This window comes from Trachinotus anak, unplaced genomic scaffold (genome assembly GCF_046630095.1).
Source record: "Trachinotus anak isolate AG129_WGS33_773 ecotype Australia unplaced genomic scaffold, CSIRO_AGI_Tana_v1 ptg000021l, whole genome shotgun sequence".
In the NCBI taxonomy this organism is placed as follows: domain Eukaryota; kingdom Metazoa; phylum Chordata; class Actinopteri; order Carangiformes; family Carangidae; genus Trachinotus; species Trachinotus anak.
The window spans coordinates 17,506,160-17,531,198 of NW_027273872.1; the positions used below are offsets into that span (position 1 = coordinate 17,506,160).

Here is a 25,039-nt window from a genome sequence, read left to right on the forward strand (position 1 = left end):
GGATATGACGTACCCGGCGTGTTGACTGACCGCCTTCCTCCTTCGCCAACATGGCGCCGATGATGGCACCGCTAAAATGTGGCTTTCACTTTCAAAGACGAAAACTGGCGCTTCTCCTTCGACAGACGAGCTCTTATCACATTTGGAATAAAACCTGCAGTGGAAACGGGACCGACAGTAAACGCCAAAACACATATCCGGTGAGTGGGGGCTCTGGGGGGGCGGTCGGTCGGAGAGGACACAGTGTTTTGGTGCGACACTCACCAGGCAAGGACAGGGGTGGAAAGTATTTCTAACTAACTTTCAGGGAAGTTAGATTTGATGATTTGGTCATTGTTTCTCGTTTGTTTGTTTGCAAGAGCGGTGATGCCATGTAAATAATAATAATAATAATAATAATAATAATGTCGGCTAACTAGTGGCTACGATATCTACCACCGGGGTCAGAGTTAGATAAGGCTGACTGTCACACGCTACTGCTGATGTAACTGTCATCACATGTTCACAGTCTGTTATTGATTATTCTTTCAGCAAACACTCAATTTCAGTTTATTAGGTACAAGGTTTATAAGGTATCTCACTTAAGCTAAAGTCAAAAGCCCGCTGCGCAGCCTCACTTCACGAAGACTAACATGTTGATTTACCCATGGTCATTTCGAAAGCTGTTGATTTGAATAGTTTTGCGGTACCAAGTGGTGTTTGTGATATTTTGTTCTCCCCATTTATTTAAGTGAGGCCCCTGCATTAGCTTTAGTTAGGTGTACCCGGTCAACTGGTAACGAAGTGTGTTTAATTTGGTGAATAGGATGCCCTAGGCAAAAGTTGTAATCTTACCAAACAGAAAAAAATAAGTCGCAACGATTGTGAGAATCAATAGTTTCAGTAAATTTTCAAGCAAAAAAAAAATAAATAAATAAAAAATAGTACAACAATGCCAAATATTCTCTGATTCCAGCCTCTCAAATGAAAGGATATCCAGCTGTTCTGTGTCATCTATAATTGATGATGCTCTCAAGTAGTTGGTGTTTTGATCAAATAGAATAAAACATTTGAAGACTTAATAATTGGCTTTGCAAAGTTGTGATGAGAATTTCTTTTTTTAATATTTTCATAGACTAAACAAGTGGTTCTCAAACTGGAATGTGGTGTGGACGACCAGTGGAAAAATACAGAATGAAACTAAGCTGAATAAATGTTATACATGTAGGGAAAATAAACAAGCAGGAGGCTGCTGATACTATCTTGCTGACCTTTATTTCACTAAAATGCCAGAACAAGTCTGAGAACCACTGGATCAAAGGATTTAAGCAATCAATCAAAAATTATAATATCAAAAATTAAGTCAAGTTTGAGCTTTTGTGATGTAGGCTCAGTTTGCAAACAAATCAAACAGCTGCAGTTCATTTATTAAAGTCATTTTCATGACACTGGTTTATGTGTAAATTCTACTTTTCACAAATGCTGTGTTCTTAAAGTATCTGTCTCCATCATGTGCTGCGTCATAGATAAGAGGGGGGCTTGCACTGATATTGTGTCTTCAAGGAGATAAGACAACTCATATCAGACCAGAGTCTTAGTTTAAACACAGGTTAAGTTTAAGTTCAGTGCTTATCTTTAACTACCCAGAGTATGATACTTGTAATATCAAGCACTCAGCACTTGAAGGCGTCTTCGTAGTTTTCATCCTTCATAAACCATGACTGTGCTTAAATTTTTTTTTTTTTCATAGGCTCACAAACACGATATACAACCACATGCTTTTAATTTTTTTACTTTGTTCATATGTTTGTTCAGTACGTCCCCAACCTTTGCATAATATTTGAACTCTGACTTTGTTGACTTAAAACTGTTAAGATCTAGTTGAAAACATGGCAAAGATGTTTGAATGTTTAGTTTGTTTTCATCAGAATAATTGTATTTGTGGTTCATCTGACCTTTTTTGTGGATTATTTGTTAGTTATGATTTTCTTATTGGGTTTCAGTGTTTGCGAATGTTCAAACATCCATAAAAATCAATCAGCAGAAATTAGAAACATCAGTCAAATGAGCCATCTCATGTGTTTCAGTTGAGTACGCCTCCACACTTACGAACAGCCACATGGAGTACAAACAGGAGCGAAAACTGTCGTCGGATTTTAGAGGCAACAAAGGTGAGTATTTGTGAGAGATAATCAGCGTCTGTTATAAAAATCCAACCCAGAATAACAACATATGTTTTTTTTTTCTACAGCATTTGCAAGTGATCGACAAACGAACATGTTGGCATGGAAATGCGGGAGGAGGGCTGAGCGCAGATCCAAAAAATGTGGTGAGTACAGTAGCTTCTTTTAGTCTTTAGGTATTGAAAGTTTTTGTGCCTCTATTTTTAAGGATCAATTTTGCATATGCATACTGAATAAAGAGCACATATGAACTGAAAATAATGCAGTGGATTCCAGCTGCAACCAATGATTCTTTTAAGTACTGATTCATCTAAGAATTTCAAAAATACAGACAAATGTCATTCACAAATTACCAAAGCTAAAAGTGGTGTCTTTGCTGATATCCATGTTTAGCAGTCCAGTGTTGTTCAGCTGTGTGGTCGGGATGCCAGCAGGGGTTGCTTTTCGTGCTGATGGAATCACATAAGATTTCTATGGCTGATATATTGATTTATATATATATTGTCATATTTTAATCAAAAAATTACATAGGTTGAAATGCCTTATAATTTCTCCATTCATACTCTTCAGATTCTATGTAAAACTATTCCTTACTCAAAATCACATGACCGATGACAGAAGTTTGAGAAATCCTTGACAAGTCACTGAATTGCCCAATTCTGGGTATTTTCTTGTCTTCACATGATAAGTGTGTGCAACTTATTTATTTATTTTCCAAAAGAGACATCAGTAGTTTAAAAAGTATCTGTTAACAATATGAACATTTCTATAGCAGACATGCCTAGTATCCTCAGGAAGTATTCAGATCCTTTCACATTTTGCAGTGTTGTAGATTTAATTTTAAGATAACTAAATTAGCTATTTTTGCCCATCAGTCTACACTCAATAACCCATAATGACAAAGTTAACATTAAAATCTCTTAAAAAAATCTTATTTATGAAAATATTCTGACCCTTCGCTGTCTTTACAGTATGAAAGAGTTTAACTCTGAAAGCTGCGTCAGACTTTCAACTATTTATAAATAAAACAAAAAATGTCATGAAGTCAGACTAACAGACTTTTATTATACATTCATTGGTTTCCTCCACATATGATAAAGAAACCTTCAGTTGTCCATGCAGCTGTTAATGTTAATCCTCTCTTTCCAGTGACACGTATAGCTTGATTGTGTTTGATTAAAGGCAGGTGTTGGGCACAGGTTCAGTGTAATTTGCTTGGAGGCGCTGCCATACAGCAGCGCTCTAACATGGTGCCACCATATTGAGTGGATTAGAGGAATTACTGCATATTCTTTGGCCTATGGAGAGTCCCTGTGGCAGGTGTGTGGTGGAGTGTGGGTAAACAGCCATGTTGGCACCAGTGGGCTCTCAACCTCAGCTGGGATGACAGCCCAGGTGTCTCCTAGGACTTGTAGTGTCAGGCTGGATCCCCAGGTCCACCTGGAGTCTCTGCTGTCGTAGCTTCTCCCAGATCTCCCAAGGGAGTCCCGATGACATTTGATGTTCCATGTGTCTGCCCAGAGAGCCATCTTTAGGTCATCGCTGAATGCAGAACAGTTAGTTGCCAAAATCAGCAAACATAAGGTCGGTTAGAAAGTAAACATTAATGTAAATACTACCCTCCCTCCCCAATTCTTCACTTTACAGAATAGACTAATGTATCAAACTAGGGGTACCATGTTCTAAGAACAGGCTTTTCTTTTGTTTTCCTCTCCACAGCTGAAAGAGGTGAATTCAGCCAAGATCCTGTCTGCAATGCTGTCATACGTGTGGCCAAAAGACAGACCAGACCTGCGGGCCCGTGTTGCCATTTCTCTGGGCCTGCTCGCTGGAGCTAAGGTAAGTTTATAGACAGTGTCATGGGTATTAAAGTTGGGTTCTTGAAAGTATTACTTACTTGTTATTTTTTGTCACATAAAGCTAATTCCATCTGTTTGATCAGCACTAAGTGTTGCTATCAAAGCATACAACAAGATGTTTTTATTTGAAGTCCACCCAGTTAACTTTGAGGCTCTGGTCCCTGTTTTATATTTATGCTTGGTTACACTGAGTCTTACTTCTGCTTTGTTGGTTTCCTCCATCCTAACATAAAACTTTTCTAACTGTAGCTAATGTTCTCCCTGATTATATTAGGGCCCATTTTCTCAGATACAACTTTGTCAAGATTAAGGACTGAAGGTCTCATAGGTTTCATAGGGCTTATATTCCCTTCTCTCTTCTTTATTCAGTGTACATCATAATATTAAAATAAAGTTTATTTGAGAATATTTAAATAGTAAAATGGCAAAGACAAGAGAAATGTAGCAAATACTGTACCTCTCACCACCAGAGCACTGATTTAAAGTGGTTAAAAATAATGAAGAAATTCACAACCCACCATCCATAAAGCTGATATTGTTCTTTACGATGCAAACAAATATTGTTCACATCTGTGTTTGTGCCACGGATGATGCTCTTGATGGTTTTGACAGTGTTACAGGTTAAAAAAAAAACTGTGGACTCATCCTATGTGTGAAATGATTGTAGACAGTGCTGCTATTATCTCTAGCTTCGTGGCAACTTGAATAACATTCTCATCCAGTCCCACAGTTTTAGAGAGCTTCGTGCTTGTTGCTGTTCATTTTAATTTGTGCTTGTTTTGAAAAATCGAGAACACAGAGAAGAGAGAACTGGCAACTGAAAATAGTGATCATTAATTTTTCCTCTGGTAAAAAAGGTATTGAGATCTTTTACAATCAGATGTCATCAGTGTGGTAAATACCCACAATCCTAATAAGAACAATAAGTCATGTAAGTGGCTGCTGAGATGATGTCAATTAAACCCACAACTTTTCCAAGTGTCAGAGGACAAAACAACTTTCCTAAACACTAACTCATGTTTTAAGAGAAAAGGCTGCAGCGTCAGTCTCTATTAAAACCTGTTTTGCAGCAGAATGTTGCACTGCTAGCTGAGGCAAATGTCTGGTTTTATTATCTGTGAGTGGCATGCCATTGTTGCTTGGCACTGCTGTTGGAAGACAGGGTTGATATGAAAAGCCTGGTCATGACGTGGGTTTGCGCTCTAGTAAAGATGCTTTGAAATCCAACAGCTGAGAGTTGGCTGCTCACACAGCATTGCTTTCATATGTTGCTGGAAAATGAACCCCAGAGGACAAAGAGCAAACAGTGATGTGGGTAGAAAGAAACTAGATACCATCTTGTGATTGGCTCACACCAATTGCGACACCCAACATGTTGATGTTTCGACCCAATGATGGGTAATGACAGTGGCGTTTTGTGACTGTGTATCTTGCATGGCTGTGACACTATTGCAATGACTAAATCTGTCCACTGCCTCTGTGGTAGTTTCCACTACAGTAGGTGTTTCCAGGACCACATTTTACCATGATCACACACACATCTGCCCTACCCTCCACCTCCTCTAGGGAAAAATTATACAAAGTATTACAGAGTACATTAACAAATAATACTGAGAGTTTATACTGGCAGGGGATCAACTAACACAGAAACACAAACTGAACAAACAAAAAATAGATACAGATAGAAATCATAATTGTCCATCTTTGCCAGTGCATATTCCCTTAATGGAAACTGTACCAAGGAGTCCCATATTTCCTTGAATGTTTCCTTTTTTGTTTTCGCAGTATGTAAGCAATTCTTTTAAAATGCCATTAATGAGGCCATCTTCTTGCTTCACTTGCGTGTGGATGCTTTTCTCTAATCACTGTTTTACAACTGTTGGTGTTGAGAGGGTTGATCATTCTGAAAATGATCTATAATAGTGTTAGACTCAGACTCAGTACAGCGAGTGGTGAGTAAATTTTTGTAAAGGTCAATTCTAAAACACAATAAAGTTTTGGTGCTTTTGATAAAATATTTGAAATTGGACATATATATTCTCGCTAAAACAAATAACTTCTCCGCTCTGACCTCCTTTTCTCAAGCAACACGAGCGCTCACCATGATTAAACTGTGTAAATGACTGGTGTCAGAATCACTGTGCACTTAAAACAGATAGAATTGAAAAAATAATTAACTACAAGCAACAATCAGTGCATGATGTATTTCCTCTTCCTTTGTTGATGGTCTCTAATTTACACCCTGGAAAACAATCACAAATTCTCAGCTCCTAAATAAGCTTGTCCTGCTGCTGCTCAGCATGGCTCCCTCTAGTGTATGCTAAGGAGGAGAGAACACACACAGGCAATCCAATCTTCTCCTATTTAACTGCTTGTCTGGGGTTAGCCTCAATGTCTCCGGTTTGTCTGTTTGAACTGAAACCACCAGCAGTGTGGAGGCAATTTTTAAATCAGCTGAATAATTATGTGGTTTACTGCATCTCCCCTCTGCACTCCACATTATCAGTGACATTTTTATTTCAAACAACTGATTATATAGAAGCTCTTGTTTTTGTTGGCCTTAAATGAAGCCCTCTCTCTCTCTCTCTCTCTCTCTGTGTGCCAGTCTGTGTGTCATGCTATAGACTCAAGCTAATTCCTGATAGCCTGTAGGGTCTACTTCACTACTTGACACAATATCTGTATTATGAGATGACATATCACTAAGTACAGATTGACATGGTGTCGATTTAATCTCCAGTGCTGGCCGTTAATGGATTAAAAGAGCACATCCAACCTTATCATGTACTAGTGGTAAAACTGGGGACATGTTTTGGCCCTGTAATAATAGCCTGAACCTATTTTTGTCATGTTCTGTTGTCTTGGTAGCAAAGTAGCAGATATTGTTTTTCCTTGAGGGACTCAGAGGACTTCCATTGTCTGAGAATAATACCCATGTGTATAATGCGAGATCCCTGGTGATGTAGCTTTTGCTGTATAAATGGTGCATTTATGGTGTCCTTTTATATTTTTATATATATATATATATATATATATATATATATATATATATATATATATATATATATATATATATATTTTTTTTTTTTTTTTTTTTTTTTTTACTCTGTTTTTATATAGTTGTTGTTATGATTATTTGTCAGAATTATATCATGCAGAATTTGACAGGGGTAATGGAACAAAAAGAAAAGTTAAAGAAAAGCCCTCCCCTATGTTGGGGGTTGAGAGGTTCAAATGAAATGGGTTTCAAATGAAAATGCTAAGCTGTGTGCTGCTGTGTTCTCTGGCTGTCCTAATGCGCTGCGAACCGCCTAGCCTGAGTCACACAGCTGTCCCCGTGCTTTTAATTAGCACTAATAACCATTTCAATTCCATTAGCAGGAAGCACCAGCCCCAGCACAGCCAGTCAAGAAGAATACACACTCACACAGTATACCATACTTACATACATATCCTTCATGCACCTGAATAGGTTATGTTGGATTTACTGCCTAACAACAGTGGAAATCTATCTTTCAAAGCACGTTGGGTGTACATACATAGATACTGTAGAGAGGCACTGCAGAGGACAAGAAAAATGGCACTGGACTATATTGAGCATATGTCTGTCTAATAGGCTATTTGAAACTATTTCCCCTCTTTTTTTCCTCCTGCTCTCTGAATGTGTTCCTCCCTCCCTCTCTGTCTTCCCAGATCACCAATGTGATGGTGCCCTTCATGTTTAAGTATGCAGTGGACGAGCTTAACCAGATGTCGGGACACATGCTGAACCTGAATGACGCGCCAAGCACTGTGGCTACCATGGCAACGGCCGTGCTGATTGGCTGTGAGTCCCAGACTTGTATTGCACTGGCAGGTGCCGCGCTCATCAGAGGGGACTGTGGGACTGCCTGTTATCTACAGGATGACCTTTCCCAACACATTCATATCAATGCCGCTCCACAACCTGCGCCTCCCCTTCGCATTATTTACATTATGTGCTCTGCGTCTGAGTTCACTTCTATTAATCCACATGGCCCTCTCGTGAGTACTGAGGAGTTTTCAGTATGATACCTGTGTGCTCCCAAAGCAAACAGAGCTGGATACATTTTCAAAGCAGCGGGGGAAGAAATTGCTAATGTCCTTTGAAGTGGTTGGATATATTTTAGAGTTACACAGAGGCCAGGGATGTTTCTTTCACTTCATCCCTTGAGAGTGACTCCCTTTTTTCTCTTCTCTGTCCAAATGGGCATAGTGAATACAAGAGGGTCCAGGGCTAAGATGTAGCGGGAATGTGAAGTTCCTTCCTGATTAGAGGATTTTTTTTTCTCTGAACTGCTGATGAAAAGCAGAAATAAATAAATAAATTTTGTAAATGTGACAACCACTGCAAGTCACTTTGGCCTTGAGTGAGATCAGCTTGGATGCAATGTACACTTAGCCCTGAAGCCACTTATTTTAATGAGCCCACTTAGGTCTTGCACACTAATGCTGCCTCTTGAATAACCGGAGCACATGAACAAGACTCCAGACAGGACGAATTAGGATGACAAGGAAGAATGAAGGGGATACTTTTTAAGAAATGAATTGCATTTTTTTGTTCCTTCTTTGCGACACTTGGGGTCTGCTACTTAGAGCCTGTGGTGATGGGTGTAATTTGGCAGAAAAGGTTGCACAGTGCTCATCCTACCTTGTCAGATGTGGACACATTGTTCATTAGAAGAGCATTCCTATTTAACGCCACATTATAGCCCCGTGAAGACCGGCAGACAGAGCGATTATTACCCTGACTTTGGTCTCAGCAGACAAGTCATGTATTCGCACAGCTCGGTGAAATCACCACATGAAGGCCATGTGTCATTCAAACAAAGACTAATATTAATTTGTGACAGTCATGCTAGCCATCTGCTTGTATAACAGTTTATGATAAATGTAAGGAATCAAATAAAAGATGTTTCATGGATTAGATTAGATTTGTGATTTTATTAAATTGAAACTCTTGTGTAGATTCCTTTTTAAAGTCTCAAATTATGCAATAATAAAAACCTCATGGAAAGGTACGGTTGTTTGCATCCACCCTCAGCATCCCAGATCTGCCAGGGAAAGTAGACTCAGACAGTGGTGAAATTAAGTCCTTTCATTGACAACTTGTAGTCACATCTTTTCATGTCACTCTTATTAAAACCTCCTCCCTCTTTTCTAGTATTCTGCTGAAACATGTAGCCTGCTCTCCGCCACAAACACACATACACACACACTCAAAACACTTGTGTACACTCAGATACCCTCCCTTCCCTCAGTCTGCAGTGTGCTGGTCTGCCATAGTAGTGAGGCTTCAGACAGCATCCTGCTCTGTAATTACAGAGGCTTGGGGAGGCTGCTGCTGTAGCATTGCAGGGTTTGCAGACCAGAGATGATGTGAAAAACCGGTCCTGCCACATCGTGCAAACCTTCACTTTAGAGCAAGTGACAGATGTCAACCCTGTCTAGTCTCAACAGTCTCTGTTGAGTGTTACATCCTGCACGACAGGAAAGGTATGGGTCAGATTCTTGCTTTGCTGCTTCGTAACGGTCATGTTGGTTTAGGATGGAGATAGATTCTTCCTAGGTAGCATCCAACCCTGCTGTTTGTACCTCCCTGTTTTTCACAGTAGGTGTGCTAAACTCTCCGTCTCCTCGTCTATCCCAGATGGCGCGTCACGGGCTTGTGCGGCCCTCTTCAACGAGCTGAGGAACACTGTGTTCGGCAAGGTGGCCCAGAGCTCCATCCGACGCATTGCCAAGAACGTCTTCCTCCACTTGCACAATCTGGATCTGGGTTTCCATCTCAGCCGCCAGACAGGGGCGCTGTCCAAGGCCATCGACCGTGGCACACGGGGCATCTCCTTCGTCCTCAGTGCACTCGTCTTCAATCTAGGACCCACAGTCTTCGAGATGGGCCTCGTCAGTGCCATTTTGGTGAGTTGTAGTGTGAAATTGACACACAGATGATGGTAGTCATTAGCTCTGGTCATTAAGTTATTGTAGGATACGACCAGAAACGCTGCTTACAATTTTCTGGCTCTTACTTCTTGATGCTGTTACAGATTCAGTCCTTAATGTTAGCTCAGGACCCTTCCATCACCTTGACACTCTTCAGAGCAGATTGTCCGGAAATTAATTTCAGGGATATTGTCTCATTTACATTCTAAATGGAATATGAATCCCCATGAACTTTTGGTGGCAACATAGAGCCCATTAGTGTCAATGATGAATCCCAAAGCTTTGTAGGAGCTTAATGTCCTCCTGCAGAGTATGCCCTGAACAGATGCCCCCCTCCTTGGCCAGCACTGAAAGAAAGGCTCTTCTATAGCTTCCTGCCATTATTCCACTCTGGACCCTAATGTCAGTTTGCCTGTAATGAGGGCAGACTTCATTGCCCAAATAGCTAAAGCATTAGCACGATTACTTCTTGTAGTTTCCCCTCCATTTGTAACACTCAATTTCATAGTGGAATGGTCAAAAACAGTACGCTCTCAAAATACTTTGTGACGCCAGTGTCGGAGCCCGATGGTCTGATGTGGTCGCTTTTTTTTTTATATCACAAAGCTGTTGAGTCACAGCTTGTATAAGATGCTTTGTCTTAACTGTGCTTTTCTCCTCTGTAGTATTACAAGTGTGGTGGACAGTTTGCAGCAGTGGCCTTGGGTACCTTGTCAACATACACTCTTTTCACCATTCTCATCACACAATGGAGGTAACACAAGGACTTTTGCACTTTTTCTGTGTCTGTCTGTAATTCAATTTAAATTCACTGTAAATCAATTCAGTCTTTTTTTATTGCTTATTTTTGCTAACACTTGACAAAGATTCATTGAGTAGGTCTGGATTGTCTGTACTGACAATAACAATGTTCACACGCAGGCTGAAATATGTACTTAAGAAAGGGCTTATGTCATCGTGTCTCTGCATGCAGGACTCGTTTCCGGATAGAAATGAACAAAGCAGACAACGAAGCAGGCAATGCAGCTATTGACTCCCTTCTTAACTATGAGACTGTTAAGGTGAGATCCGTCCCCCAGCATGCACACACATCATCACTATCATACACCCCTTTTTCTGCTCCCCCTCATCCCCGCCCCTCCTCACGTCTTCAGTCCTTTGGTTTTTTTCTCCTCCTCACTCATCTTTTTTTTCTGTTCACTAGAGCCAGGCACATTGGCGTGAACAAATATTTACTCGTCTGTGATAATAGTGTTTCTCTGGCATGATTGCCACTGTCAGAATTTGTTTTTTTAATCTCTCGCCGTCTCTTTCTCTCGCTCCCAACACTTTCACACACAAACTGTGTCAAAGCAAGGGCTTAAAGTTAAACTGTAAAGTTAAATTTAAATATCTCTCTGCGTGGGAGGAGTGACATTTATGGCTGAAGGGGCAGAAAGTCACAGCCAAACTCTGTATTCTCCCTAGTTATTATAGAGCAGTGTCAAAGCAACGTAAGCCCACAAACACAGGTTGGTAGTGTGGTCATGGAACCAGTAACATGTTTGCAAATGTATCCCTTCTGCTGCATACATGATGTTTATACTTGATTCATCCAGTCACATTGTTGCCTTTAGAATTTACACATCGATCAGAATCACTTCAGACTGTCCAACAATTAATCATAACCAGTAGAATCTCTCTGTATAGTTGAGTGATGTAGTTCCTATGTTTAGCTGTTGTGATTCGCAGTTCTTAGATGCACGTCTAAAGAGATGACACTTGTCCTCAGAATTGACGAGTCTATCAGTCTGATCTTAACCATCCAAGAGAAGATATGTTCTAGTTAAATCCTAAAAACGTATTTGTCTCAAAGTGATGGGCCGGAGACTTTTAATAAGGCCAGGGCGATGTCTTCAAATGGCCAAAACCTACAGCTATTCAGTTTTCACACAAGACAAACAAAGAAAAGCAGCAAATAATCACAATTGAGGAGATGGAATTAGGTATTATCTGGCATTTCCTTGAAATTGACTAATTGACTAACATTTCTATCCATCTACAGCACATTCAGAAAGTGTTCAACCTCCTGATCTTTTTTCACATGTTGTTAAATTGCAGTCTAATGCTAAAATTCCCTCATCAATCTACATTCAGTGCCCTGTAATGATAAAGTGAAAACTGAATTATAGAATTTATTGCAAATGTATTAAATTTTTTTTTTTAAATCTATCTATCTATCTATCTATCTATCTATCTATCTATCTATCTATCTATCTATCTATCTATCTATCTATCTGTGTCTTTAGCTTCTCTATCTATATTTCTCTCTCTCTCTCTCTCTCGCTCTCTCTATCTATCTGTCTATCATTCTCTGTCCTTTTCAGCTACTCTCTTCTCTCTCAGTGTGAAATTGTCCACTCTTTTTTGTAAATGTCATTCCAGTCACTAAGAACAATGAGACATTTATCACCGGACAACTCAGGACTATTTTTCTGGTTTAGTCACTGACCCAAATTGTACCTGAATTATATTATATTTTGGACTGAAAGTCTCTGCCACTGGAGGCTTTATTTTGAATAGAAATGTCTGCTGAGTGCCAGGGTGGTTTCTCTCACAGACACTTGACCGCTGTGATGCAGTGTGAGTGTAAACATTGCTTTACACTTTCTCAGTGGCATGGTTATCCTAAATGTCTATCTTTTGCAGTTTCAAGTCTCTTTCTAGGTAACCTCATTATACACACAACACATACAAGCATAATCAGCATCCAGTTTTGGGTGCTTTGTTGGCTGTTCCAGATATATTTTGGTACCCATGTTATTTTCTTTGCTGTATTATTTTGCGTCCTGTTTTTCTTAATGTTTTGTTCTGTGTTATTTTGTGTCATCTGTGTCAATGCGGCCGGATTTAGCATCACTCTGAGCTGTGAGTGTGCATATGTAATTAGATCTCCGCCCACTCAGAAATCCGTTCCACTTTCACAAAGGGCTGGATGAGAACCTGAACACTGTGCCTTGCACTGCTTCAGTTTGTCCTCCATGTGCTACTTTCTTGCCTTTTCTCTCTTGATTCCCTGCATTTCCCTATATGCAAATCAGTGGCAAGGCGGTAGCAGCACAGCACCACTGCCGTTAGCTAGAGAAGCAAATCGCCCACTTAACCAGAGCAGGGAAACAATAGTGCAAACTAAACAAACAGCAATATTAGGTAATTGGCAGCAGAGTGGAGGAGGGTCGTTGTTATGATTATGCTGTGGTTTTATGTGCTGAATTTAAGAGATGTGCTTTTGGCTGATTCACGAGGCTTTTTTTTCTCTAAATGATAGCTGTATGTCTTATTTAAAAGTGTGCTTCTTGTGTGGTGTAACACATTAGATCTGTACTCTGTTGGTAGGTGTCTGTGTAAGCTGCTACAGATCCAATAATTCTTGTTTAACTTTCAAGGGTTGTTCTTACAGTAATAACTGCCTGATATTTTATAATAATTCAACTTTTCTTTTGCCATAAGCACTATCCTCTGCCGAAGCTTGAGATCCACAGCCTGCTCAGCCAAGCAAGCGCTGGATTTTGTTCTCTTGCCCTCTCTTGTCCTTTAAGATCAGTGGGGAGGAGATGAAGATATAGAGACATGAAAAAGTGCTTTAGAGGCCAACTGAGACCTAGATTACAGCCAGAGTGGTCACTGAGAACAAATGCAGCCTTGAGGCAGGCTGTGCTAAAGTGTCCATCGGCCTGACACTGCTCTCCATGCTTCCTTAACCTTTAACCTTAACCATATTTTGTGTCTCTCCATTTTTCTCTCTCAACTTACACTGTCCTTCCTTTTGTAAATCCCTGTCTGTCTCCATGCCCTGTGCTCCCTTTTCTCCTCCCTCACTTCATGTTCCTCATCTCTGCTGCAGTACTTCAACAATGAGAAGTACGAAGCTGAAAGGTATGATGGGTTCCTGAAGATTTATGAGTCATCCTCTTTAAAAACCACATCGACGCTGGCCATGCTCAACTTTGGCCAGAGTGCCATCTTCAGCGTCGGCCTCACTGCTATCATGTTGCTGGCCAGCAAGGGCATTTCAGCAGGTGAGTGAGTTTGGAGTAAGGTCTGGAGGGGATTTTCCAAATTTGGGGAAAACATACTATCAAGAGCTGTAAACAATGAGAAAACACATCACCTGATCTGAATATCCCTCTTCACGCCCATGATCTGTGTATACAGCAAAATTGGGAAAATTGTGTATTTGAAGGAGGAAATGGGGAAAAAAAGGAAAGGAAAAAAAACACCTCAAAACAGAAAGAAATGGAGCAAAACACAGCAAGCATGAAAAAGTGGCACAAATAGGAAATAAAATAGCCCTGATGCAGAAAATGAAATCCAAAGGGGTGGAGATGTATTCAGACTGTAACAGGCTTTGTCTACTTTCATACCTTGGAAGAAGAAATCATTCCAGAGTTCTTTTCTAGATACATACATGACACAATAGAGCCAGACTATGTGCATCTGTAAAAAAAAAAAAAAATTTCGCTGTTGTGTAGGTACAATGACTGTGGGGGACCTGGTGATGGTGAACGGTTTGCTCTTCCAGCTCTCCCTCCCTCTCAACTTCCTGGGTACGGTCTACAGGGAGACCAGGCAGGCCCTAATAGACATGAACACTCTTTTCACGCTACTCAGTGTCGACACAAAGATCAAGGTAACTTGACATGCAGTTTGCCACACTATTGCAGTGAATCACAAAATGTTTTCTGTTTTTTTTTTAATTTTTCTTTTCTTCCTTCCTCTAACAAAAGAGAACAACAGAGATGAACCTTTGCACAATAGAAAGTTCAATATAAAAATTGAAACAAAGCTAAACTCCAGAACTCAGATGTTGTAACAGTGCATAGTGTTTAATTGCATGAGTGGTAAAAGATTTTAACACTGACTCACTAAGGACTGAGTTATTCTTCTGGCTGCATGACATGACTAACCTATCCACATGTGCTGTAAAAAATGATAGGTTGTAGTCAAACCATGTAATTACGTGCTTGATGTGACTCAGGTGCTTCCTCATCTATTGCTGCTTGTAGCGAATGACATTACACTGACATGACACACTGCAGCAGAGCTGTGATTTTTGGTGATTTATTCAGAGCATTTGATCAATAGGCATTTAGTCTTAATTTTGACTGATTTTGTGGAGCGTAAAATTTTTTTTGTCTTAATCATTAGCTCTAGTAACATCTGCTGCCCTTTATATGGGTGTAGTGCTACATTTTGTCAACCTGTCTATCTATAAATTCACATTGAAATTCTAAGTCATATTCAAATATATGAAACCAGCTCCTCTTGTTTAACGGAGCCATTAGAAATTGCCAAAACACTTCAGATTTCAAACACTTACGCCTGGTGTTTCTTCACTGTAATAGCAATCAGTTGTTTTTGTGAGACGTTTCACTGCATTTATTTATTTTTATTTCTATTTTTTTTATGACGCGACAGCCCATCTTGCGTCAGAAGAGCACACTTAAGTGCAAATGCACGCCTGCTGCCTAACAATATGAATGCCATTCCCATCTCCAGCCTGTAATTACAGTAGGAGAAATGAATCTGTCCAGTTATTTTTCACTCATCAGTAATACTCCATTGTGATTCCCTGTGGAATAGCACTGCCCAGCAGGCCATTACTGTCTGAATCCAATTCTTTTTTTCGTACAACACATTGGCCTATTATGTAGATGTAAAATAATTTAAAACTCCCCCTCACTTGAAACTGCTCCACAAAATAAAAAAATTATTATTTTGGCTTTTTTCCATGGGGAAGGGTGGTGGTGGTGGTGGTGGTGGTGGTGGTGAAAATTATCATCTGTTTATACTAATGGACTGTGAGTTATTTGTATTAATTGGCTGAGGTGGATTGTGGGTGATTATGTTGCTATTAGGTAGCATAGAAACAGAGCAGAACAGGCTTTTACTCAGGATAAGGACACGCTTTATTCATTGCTGACCTTGGCTGCATCTCAGCACTATGGCTCAGCTCAGTATGTGCTGAAAGTTTTCACGCCTATTGATCCTTCAGTCACCGTGAAGGGCAGCGTGCAAAGGTTCAGACAGTCTTTTGAAACGACCTCTTGAATTTGGTGTGAATGTCCCTGCTTTATGCAGTCTGTGTAGGTTCTGTGCTCCAGCATTATCGCTCTTTACAAGGTGTTGGAGTAACATTGCATCATGCTGGGCCTCTTCTGCCAGTGGCTGTTCTGTATCTATCTCCTCTGTTTCCGTTTCGTCTGTCTCAACCCTCTGATGGTTTGCTCTAGGAGAAGGATCTCGCCCCACCATTAGCTGTCACAATGCAGGAGGCCACCATCCGCTTCGAGGACGTGTATTTTGAATACTTGGAGGGCCAGAAAGTCTTAAATGGAGTGTCCTTCGAAGTGCCTGCTGGGAAGAAGGTGGCCATAGTCGGTGGCAGCGGGTCAGGGTAGGTCAGCTCTCATAGAAATACACTGTCAAATGTTTAGCTAGGAATGTGTGATCTCATTTGTATGTGTAGTCGGTCTTATCATCAGTAGACTGCAGGGGTACAGCTCACAGACAGAATGATGCTGATGAGTGATTTCACGTCTGCTTGCAGGAAGAGCACCATTGTGCGGCTGTTGTTCCGCTTCTATGAGCCCCACCGGGGGAACATCTACATAGCGGGGCAGAATATCCGAGACGTCAGCCTTGACAGCCTGCGGAAGGCTTTGGGTGTCGTACCTCAGGTCTGAGACACACCAACACAATCAAATGATAAAATAAACTAAAACATAGTAAATATTGAAAAAGTCTTTTTATCAACACCACCTAAATTGTTTTTCTGTATTTGGAGCTTCTTCACCACAAATGAAATTTAGTTGTGTCTTAGCAATTTTAAATGTAATATATTTGAAAGTTATTATTGATGATTACATACAACAAGGGGGCAGCAAAGAACAATGTAAAATTGATAGTTAACAACAGCGTTCAAAATAAGCTGAATTCAGATAGGTTTTCACTGCAGTGAGCTCAGAGGCTGATCTGAACAGATGGTACATGAACAGTATTTTTGTCATTTGCGTTGTTTCTCTTTCTCCCTCCTACCCCTGTCTTCGTATCTGCAGTCCTCTGTTTCTGTCTCTGCTGCAATAAAAACACTCTCTGAAGCCTCTTTTTTTTTCATCTAACTGTGTTGTTGTCAGGATGCTGTTCTGTTCCACAACACCATCTTCTACAACCTGCAGTACGGGAACATCAACGCTACACCAGAGGACGTGTACCAAGTGGCACGTCTAGCAGGCATCCATGATGCTATCCTCAGGATGCCCCATGGCTATGACACCCAGGTTGGGGAGCGGGGCCTCAAGCTGTCAGGTTTGCTGCACCATTATGACTACTGTTTAAATATGGTCTCTCCGCACAAGCAAGTGAAAGAGCTGTGTGTTTTGTGTATTTCCCTGGATGGTATACTAAACTGAGAAAAAAAAGGAAAAACCCTGGCTGTTAAATTCCAACATAGAAATTAAGGAAGAGCTCGGAAATATATTGATAGAGTAATGATATTATATTGTCTGGAATTTTGATAATTGGTTATTATTTTCATTATAGATTAATCAACCTATTATTTTCTCAGTCAATTAATTAACAGTTGCTTCTATAAAGTGTTTCATAAAGCCCAACTTGACATATTCAAATTGCATGTTTTGCCCAACCAACAGTCTAAAATCAAATCATTTTCTATCATAAAAGAAATACAAAACCAGCAAATTTGAACATTTTTAAAAGCCACCACAAGAGTGTTTGATAAATGATTGAATCTTTTTATCACAGTAGTTGCTGATTAATTTGTTTTTCTGCTTTCAATGGTTGCTTTACAGCAAAATGATAAAAACTTTCTCAATCTAGCTGTTCATCTTCATTACATTAATGACCTTTTTAGTGACCAACTCATTATCAGAAATAGCAGAAAGCAGAAATAGTCCAACCCAGATTATCATCACACTGGTATTGATCATGAGGTTTCAAGAATAAAATGCTTTGATATTTCATTATGTCAGTTTTGCACAGCCAAACAACTCAAGGCAGACTTCACATGCTTGGTCATTTCTATACAGGTTCTCGGAGAAATAAATAAATAAATAATATAATCAAGCCTAAATCTTTCACACACCATCTAAAATGTCCTCCATCTGCTGCCCAGGATGCACTGTGTATTGTCGAATAGTAGTTGCTGTGAGAAAGGACTTACTGAAACATAAGCATAACAAACTGAGAGACTGCAAGATGCAGCCCTGTAAGATTTAGGTTTGCACAGCTCTAAATTATATAATTATAATTTCTTGATAAATATGGGAAATGAAATAGTTTTTAAGTCTGTGATTATGAGCTGTTGTCTTTGGAAAGGAGGTAATAATTTAAATCCATTTAATAATTTAATTTGACATCCTTTTATGACACTAAGCCATTATGAGACTTAGGGCTAATCTCCAGCAGCACTTTCATTATTTTACCATTTTCCTGTGTGTAGTGTATGAACTTGGCATGTTGCCTTACAGTTATAGTTACCTGCATTTGATCTGCAGCGATATCACAAGACTGTGTAGTATTTGGCTCCTAGCATCAGTCTGCAACTCATTTATCCCTCGTAAACACACAGTGTGTGAGCACTTTTCACTCAACACTCAAGACACAATTACTGGCAGCACAGATTTCTTGATGCAGAGTTGACTGAGAGAGTGAGTGAACGGACAAAATAAAGACATGACTAACTTCTCATTAATTTCACTGCTGCTGTACGTGACAGCTGCCAGTGAGTTTGTGAGACGAGGGGGTGTTCAGAGAGTGGGGCAGTCTGGGCTGTTAGGCTCCTAACTTCCTTCATTGCTGTTTTCCACTGCCAGCAATATTTATATCTGCTGAACGCAGCTTGCTTTCAAGAGGCCACACACAGCTCATATGTAATAAAGGCCGAGTCAGACACAGTGGGAGATATCTTTGCATCCTGCTGATTTTTCCTCACAATTAAATTAAAGTGTGTTCTACCAGTCTGAAGCCTGTAGAATTGGTATTGTTGGAGTGTTGGCCTCTGTTTGAGGTAATTATCTGATGCAAAGGGCCAGGCAGAGACCTGCTGTATCTTCACATATTCTAAACCTTTTGTCTTTCGCCTGGTTTGCTTGTACTGATGGTGTCTGTTGTGTTGTTTCAGGAGGGGAGAAGCAACGTGTCGCCATCGCTCGCGCAATACTAAAGAATCCACCCATCCTCCTGTATGACGAAGCAACATCCTCCCTCGACTCTATAACAGAAGAGGTGGGCCTGACAGTGCACGAACACATAACACACTGACAAATACTGGCATGCATACAAAACATACCCACAAGTGTCCAGTCTCTGCTGCACGTATAGGTTGACACCGCACTCTGTCTGCGTACACATGAAGCAGAACAAACACCCACTCAGTCACCTGCTGTAGGTACACGATAATTCAGCTCACTCCTGCGTCACAACCCCACCACCCCACCCCCACATCCACATCCACACACACACACACACACACACACACACACACACACACACACACACAGAGCCATGTTCTCCTTTGCCACCTGCCACTGTTTTCTCCTACTTAATCTCCAGCTCAGCTTAAACTGCACAGTCTTTGTAAATGTTACAGTTAATGAGAAAGTTCAGCATGTCCTCTCTGAACTTCAAGAAAAAGAGTGGGGCAGTCGATGTGGTTGTTAATTGAGATTTTCTGTTGCTTTTCATCACGATTGTGTTTTTAAATCATCATATGTAAACACTGGAAAGAAAAACATATGAAGGTGGATGTTGCTGAGCAACATTGTGTTGACTTAGCCACTTCTTCAAATCAAAGTTTGGAAGTATATTTCATATATATCCTGTCATTCATGGACTTTTTTTCTTATTATTTTTTCAGACCAGCATTATTGCAAACCTGGGGAACTATTTTCCTTTGGATTAGGGGGTACTCTTGTTAACAGAGTGATAATTGTATTTGTCTTTGTGTGCTTTCAGAACATCCTGAGTTCAATGAAGGAGATGGTGAAGGACAGGACATCAGTGTTCATTGCTCACAGGCTTTCCACAATTGTGGATGCAGACGAGATTATAGTGCTCAGCGAGGTAAGAACTCATCCACTTATTTTTTACTTGATCTTGTACCTTCCCTGATTAACATTTCTAGTTCTAATGTCAGTTCCATAAAAGCAAATTATATGACGGTTCAGAGTTTCCAAGTATAAACATGCGGTGTGTTAATTGCCAGTCCAATTAGACGATTTTGCATTGAAGGGAAAGATGCTGACCTGCACTCTGCGTGACCTTCAGCACACTGTATCTGCCAGCAACAAGAATTTAGCAAGTAGCCTGTTTTTGCTTCTCATTTATTTTCAGTTACCTTTCTTCAACGTACGTGATGAAAACATGCTTTGTTTAGCTTTTCTCATTAACTCCAACAACAACAGGACACTGTTAGTAGAAGTGAATGTATTATTTTCTCCATAAGGGCTCATTAAAGCAGTCAGACTCGACTGGCTGTTTTGGTCAGATGGCGTGTCTTGTTTGTCTCGGTGACTAATAATGTATGGGCCAGCTTCCCAGACACTGATGAAGCCTCATCCAGGACTAAACATGTCTTTCAATGGAGATTGCTATTCAAATGGTTAATCTATGCAGCTTTTGGACAGATGTGTTTAAGTCACGCTGGAGGTGCCATGGAGACAAAGGCGGGAATTTTTTTTAATGTGGAAATAATCTTTGTAGTGCATTGTCACTGTATTATGTATCAGAAAATCTCTAAATGCTGCAGCATGTAAAGCACAAAAAGAGACAGAGTGAAGTCAGTTATCATGTGGAAATTGAGTTAATATGAAATGTAACACAGGTGAAGTGACATTTTCCGCCAGTGCTCAAGTCAGATGGGATAAAATGAGAAGAGGTTTCTTTGAACTGCGGCGAGTGAGCATGTGTTGTTCCATGTTTCCAGAGTCAGATGGCAGGGATCAGAGGGTCGTGGTGAGGAGGCATGTTTGCGTGTGATGTCGCCACAGCGTTTGGTGGTGTCACCAGCAGAGGACTGCCTGGGGTGCTCATTAAAATAATGAGCGGAAGCAGTCACGTGCCCGTCTTGGGTGCACTAAAGATGATGCCAACACCTCTGCATGCTCATGGGAGGTGGGGGAAGGGGGTGCCTACATTTGTGTTTGACTGTGTGGGAGGGATGTGTGTTTCTTGCGTGTGGATGCGTGTGTGTGTCTATCAGGCCATGTTTTTGTGAGAGGAATGCAACAGTTGTTGGGGAGGCGGCAGGGACTCAAAGGGGAGGGGGGGGCTGACTGACTCTCCACAGAGTGTGGCCAGTGTTGTGTGGTCACAAAGAGATGCTAACTATAGGACTCTGTGTGCGTGGCCCTTTCATTCTAACTTCATATGTTCAGCCATTTTTGTGCTAATTTATGTTTCTTTTTGTCCTTGATTCTCCTCCTTTTCTCTGCCAGGGTAAAGTGGCAGAGCGTGGTGACCACCACACCCTCCTCAGCATCCCGGGCAGCTTGTATGCAGACCTGTGGAACACCCAGAACAGCAAAATCCTGAACAACAGCAAGAGCTCGCACGAGCCGCCGGCTGAGCGCCTCTCCCAGAAGGAGGAGGAGAGGAAAAAATTGCAGGAGGAGATCCTCAACAGTGTGAAGGGCTGTGGGAACTGCTCCTGTTGAGAGAAGCTGCCACCTCCATGTCTCTTCATCCCTCACAGATGGCCTACGCTGGAATCCCTAGTCTGTGTGGTATTGGGGAGGGAGGGGGGACGTACATCCCCACTACCCACTCCCACTCCAGCCAAGCCTCCACCCATGTGAGTGGCCCTCCTCCTCCTCATGTGAATAAAGGCCACTGCTCGCCAAAGTGAAGGAGGAGGAGCAGAACAGGGAGCAAGTGTGTTTAGCACTGGCTGGTGTCCAGAGATAGAGCTTCTATGCCAGTTGCCTCAGCTGAAGCCAAGCATAAGAGACCTTGTATATCACATACGTGTGTGTAAGACATCTGTTAGTCAACATGGTTGCCCCCCTCCTCCTCATTTTTGACATCAGGTTTATTGACATCCTATATTGCACTGGAAACAGATGAGAGTACACTTAATGACTTACATATGCCTTGATGTTGACACAAAATTTGTATTGATTACATTTTTAAATTATTTTCCAAATAAACTGAACCTATAGTTTTCTTTTTTATCTTAAGGCTGTGTACATATTGCGATTTCTTCTGCAGTCAGGTGATCACAGTTAGAATACAGAACACAAATATTGTGTTGCCGTATGTGTTCGTTTGAATAACACTATTTCATAATAAAGCTGATACTTCAGTGGGATTCAGTCTTAATGCACATTGCCCATGACACTCTTCTAAAAATATCACGTTTGGCAGATAATCAAGTCTTATTGGCAAATCACAACATAATATGGATGTATGGTCTCATGAATAGCTCCTCAGTGACTTAGCAGTATGGCACAGTTACATTCATGTAAATATAACACTCTGAGTATGTAAAGAGTTAACTCTAATAAATCATGAATGGGTTTCACCTCACTGGAGCCACATTAAGAGGCAACAACTTGAAAGACTCCTCTGGGAAAATTTCACAGTCATATCATTTAGCCTTGGATGATGGGTCTCTTCCAGTGAAAAGTTACATTTGAGATTTTAATAGTGCTAAGACAGCTTTTTGGATTGTATGATCAGAATACAAAGACTTCCTCCTGAAGGTTACTTGTAAGTGTACATGTGTGTCCTCATTTTCTGAGGACTGTTTTGGCTGTGATATGCACATTCTGTTAGGAACCTTGCTGTAGTATTGTATCTATCAATAAAAATGTATTAGTCGGGTGTCTACTATACACACAATGTAAAGCCTGTGTTATAGTATTATGTTGACTGTGTAAGTACACTGCAGACAGACAAATACATGTTGGCTTTTTATCTAAATAAGGTTTCCAGATGCTGCTGTTATGATCAGGGTTTGGTGATATGACGATATAAATAAAAAGAAAAAAAAAAGTTTTTAATGTCTGTTGAATTAGACTGGTGGTTCACCAGATTAATGAACATATTAGAGGGTCACAAGATGATTAACGAGCCAAATAAGAAAAAGAAATATTTCTGCTTCTAAAAGGCATGACATTTATCTTTGCTTTTTGTTTGTTAAAGTAATGGTTTCAGTACTATTTATGAAGTGTGAAGAGGAAAAATGGACTTGCACCCAAAGGTATAGGTTAATGTTTGGTTAACTCACTCTCATGTCTGTTTGTGAAATATAAAGCTGAAGCCAGTAGCTGATAAGCTTTGTTTAGCATAAAGACTGGAAACAGAGAAGCAGCTAGCCTGGCTCTTTTCAAAGGTAACTGAAGCTGAAGTGTTAAATCCATAAACACAATAGTGATCTTCACATTTTCTCATTGTGTTCATTGTCTGGCGGACAGAATGACAGTGGATCTGCCTCAAGAATCCCTGCAGCTCTCTGGATCCTCCTCTGGGACCAGATACATTAGAGGACACTCTCTGTGAGGCCTTTCGGCGGGATTATAATTGAAACAGACAATAACAAAAACATTCACATAACGTGACAGACCAAGCCCTGCTGCGCCGCATAGTGAAGCCTCCACCACCTCCTGAGGAAGTCACACATTATAGATGAAAGTAGACTTTGATAGGGCCCTGCTTAAAAGGAAACCAACTGGATGATTACTGGTTGGATGGGTCTCCTTTCATGCGTCTGATGTCCAGGCAGATGAGTTGATGTTAATGGCATCCTTCTAATCTAACCTAGGAAGAGATTATGAGACTATTTATTAGCGACTCCCAACAATGTTCAGCTGCTGCCCCTAACAGGTTATTCACTAATTATTCAGTGAACATAATTCACTATGATCTGCTTGGGTTCTCTGAGACAGCCTTCAATGCTACACAGAGCAGAATTATTATTTTTTTTTGCTTTTCTCTGCTGAGGCAAAGCTTTGTGTGTGTTTGATACGGTCAAGGACATAACACTCTCAAGTACTGAAGTTACTGAGCAATCTGATATGGACCTACACAGGGAGGGTGTTTGCTTTGTGGCTATTTATGTTTAAAAAAACTGAATCACAGAATCTGTTGTTCAGTGACCCTCAATTGTTCTGTATGGCGTGCATGTGATTAGCGCTGTTGTGAGCTGTTTGTCTGCATGTCTTCAGGAGGTAATGAGGAAGCCATCTCCCTGTTACCGTGCAGCCTTCTGCTGGCGCAAAGGAAGACAGGCACACAAAGGCCTTTAATAACATCCTTAATATGGACCACAGCAGGAGAGTCAGCCCCTAATGCAAACCACGACCTTCTACTGAAGGAGAGATTTTCAAAGAACATCCTGCTGATGGGCAGATAGGGCGATGTCTTCTTGTTGCACCCACTCTTTCCATCTGTATGTGGCTATATCTTATTATCCTGCATGGTGAGCAGACATGGTTTTAATATGTAGTATCTCTAAATAAGAGCTGCATGTCCCATGAAAACTCAGGGTGCACAGGTGATAAGGGGGGGGGGGGGGGTTCAGCCACACACGTCAAATCCCCACTGACCCTTCCGTGGCCTGTTGCTGAAGTCTGCCGCAATCTTTTTCGTCAAGATAACATTCAGGGTAGGCTGAGACTCAGGGTGATCCCTCTGCACCAGACAATCAGCTCACTCCCATCCCACTACAATGAAACTAGTATGTGGCCAAGGGCGTCTACGGCTTGATAAATATGCATTGATGCCTCAGAGAAGATGTAGTTATTTCCACCGTTTTGTGTGGGAGTGTAAATTTATGTGCGTAATCCCTGTGTACTATATCAATGCTCCTGGTCAAAATGAGAATGAATATTCAAACATGCATGCACTTACACACACGGCTGATCCTTTTAAAGTCAATAAACACAGATATAGTTGGTATTACCACCTCTGCACATTTACAGCACACTGCAGATGATGCCATCTCTGAGCAGAGCCTGGATGATCCAGGCTACACGTGTGTAATATGTATGCTTGCAG

The 25,039-nt window shown here is 40.8% G+C and overlaps 1 protein-coding gene across 2 annotated transcripts; it reads left to right on the plus strand.

Annotated features, from left to right (window-relative positions):
- The first annotated feature begins 1 nt into the window (after position 1).
- On the plus strand, positions 2-23,038 carry abcb7 (ATP-binding cassette, sub-family B (MDR/TAP), member 7). 2 transcript variants are annotated; one of them, XM_071506611.1, is made up of 16 exons: positions 2-200; positions 2,067-2,150; positions 2,231-2,308; positions 3,882-4,001; positions 7,715-7,847; positions 9,690-9,958; positions 10,648-10,736; positions 10,956-11,043; positions 13,866-14,040; positions 14,494-14,651; positions 16,255-16,418; positions 16,572-16,701; positions 17,158-17,329; positions 19,164-19,267; positions 19,997-20,104; positions 21,478-23,038. In XM_071506611.1, the coding sequence occupies exons 1-16, from the start codon at positions 51-53 to the stop codon at positions 21,694-21,696; spliced, it is 2,241 nt and encodes a 746-aa protein (XP_071362712.1). In that variant the 5' UTR covers positions 2-50; the 3' UTR covers positions 21,697-23,038. The 2 variants fall into 2 exon arrangements, with proteins under 2 accessions (XP_071362712.1, XP_071362714.1); XM_071506613.1 differs by lacking the exons at positions 2-200; positions 2,067-2,150; positions 2,231-2,308 and adding an exon at positions 3,588-3,746 and having other exon boundaries at positions 21,478-21,847.
- Positions 23,039-25,039: the final 2,001 nt, after the last annotated feature.

Bases quoted from the DNA above. Each gene is read 5' to 3' on its own strand.
- abcb7 (XM_071506611.1), top strand. From the start codon at position 51: ATGGCGCCGATGATGGCACCGCTAAAATGTGGCTTTCACTTTCAAAGA. The intron at 10,737-10,955 runs GTAACACAAGGA...CTCTGCATGCAG, and splicing joins ATTCTCATCACACAATGGAG to GACTCGTTTCCGGATAGAAA. The intron at 14,652-16,254 runs GTAACTTGACAT...GGTTTGCTCTAG, and splicing joins GTGTCGACACAAAGATCAAG to GAGAAGGATCTCGCCCCACC.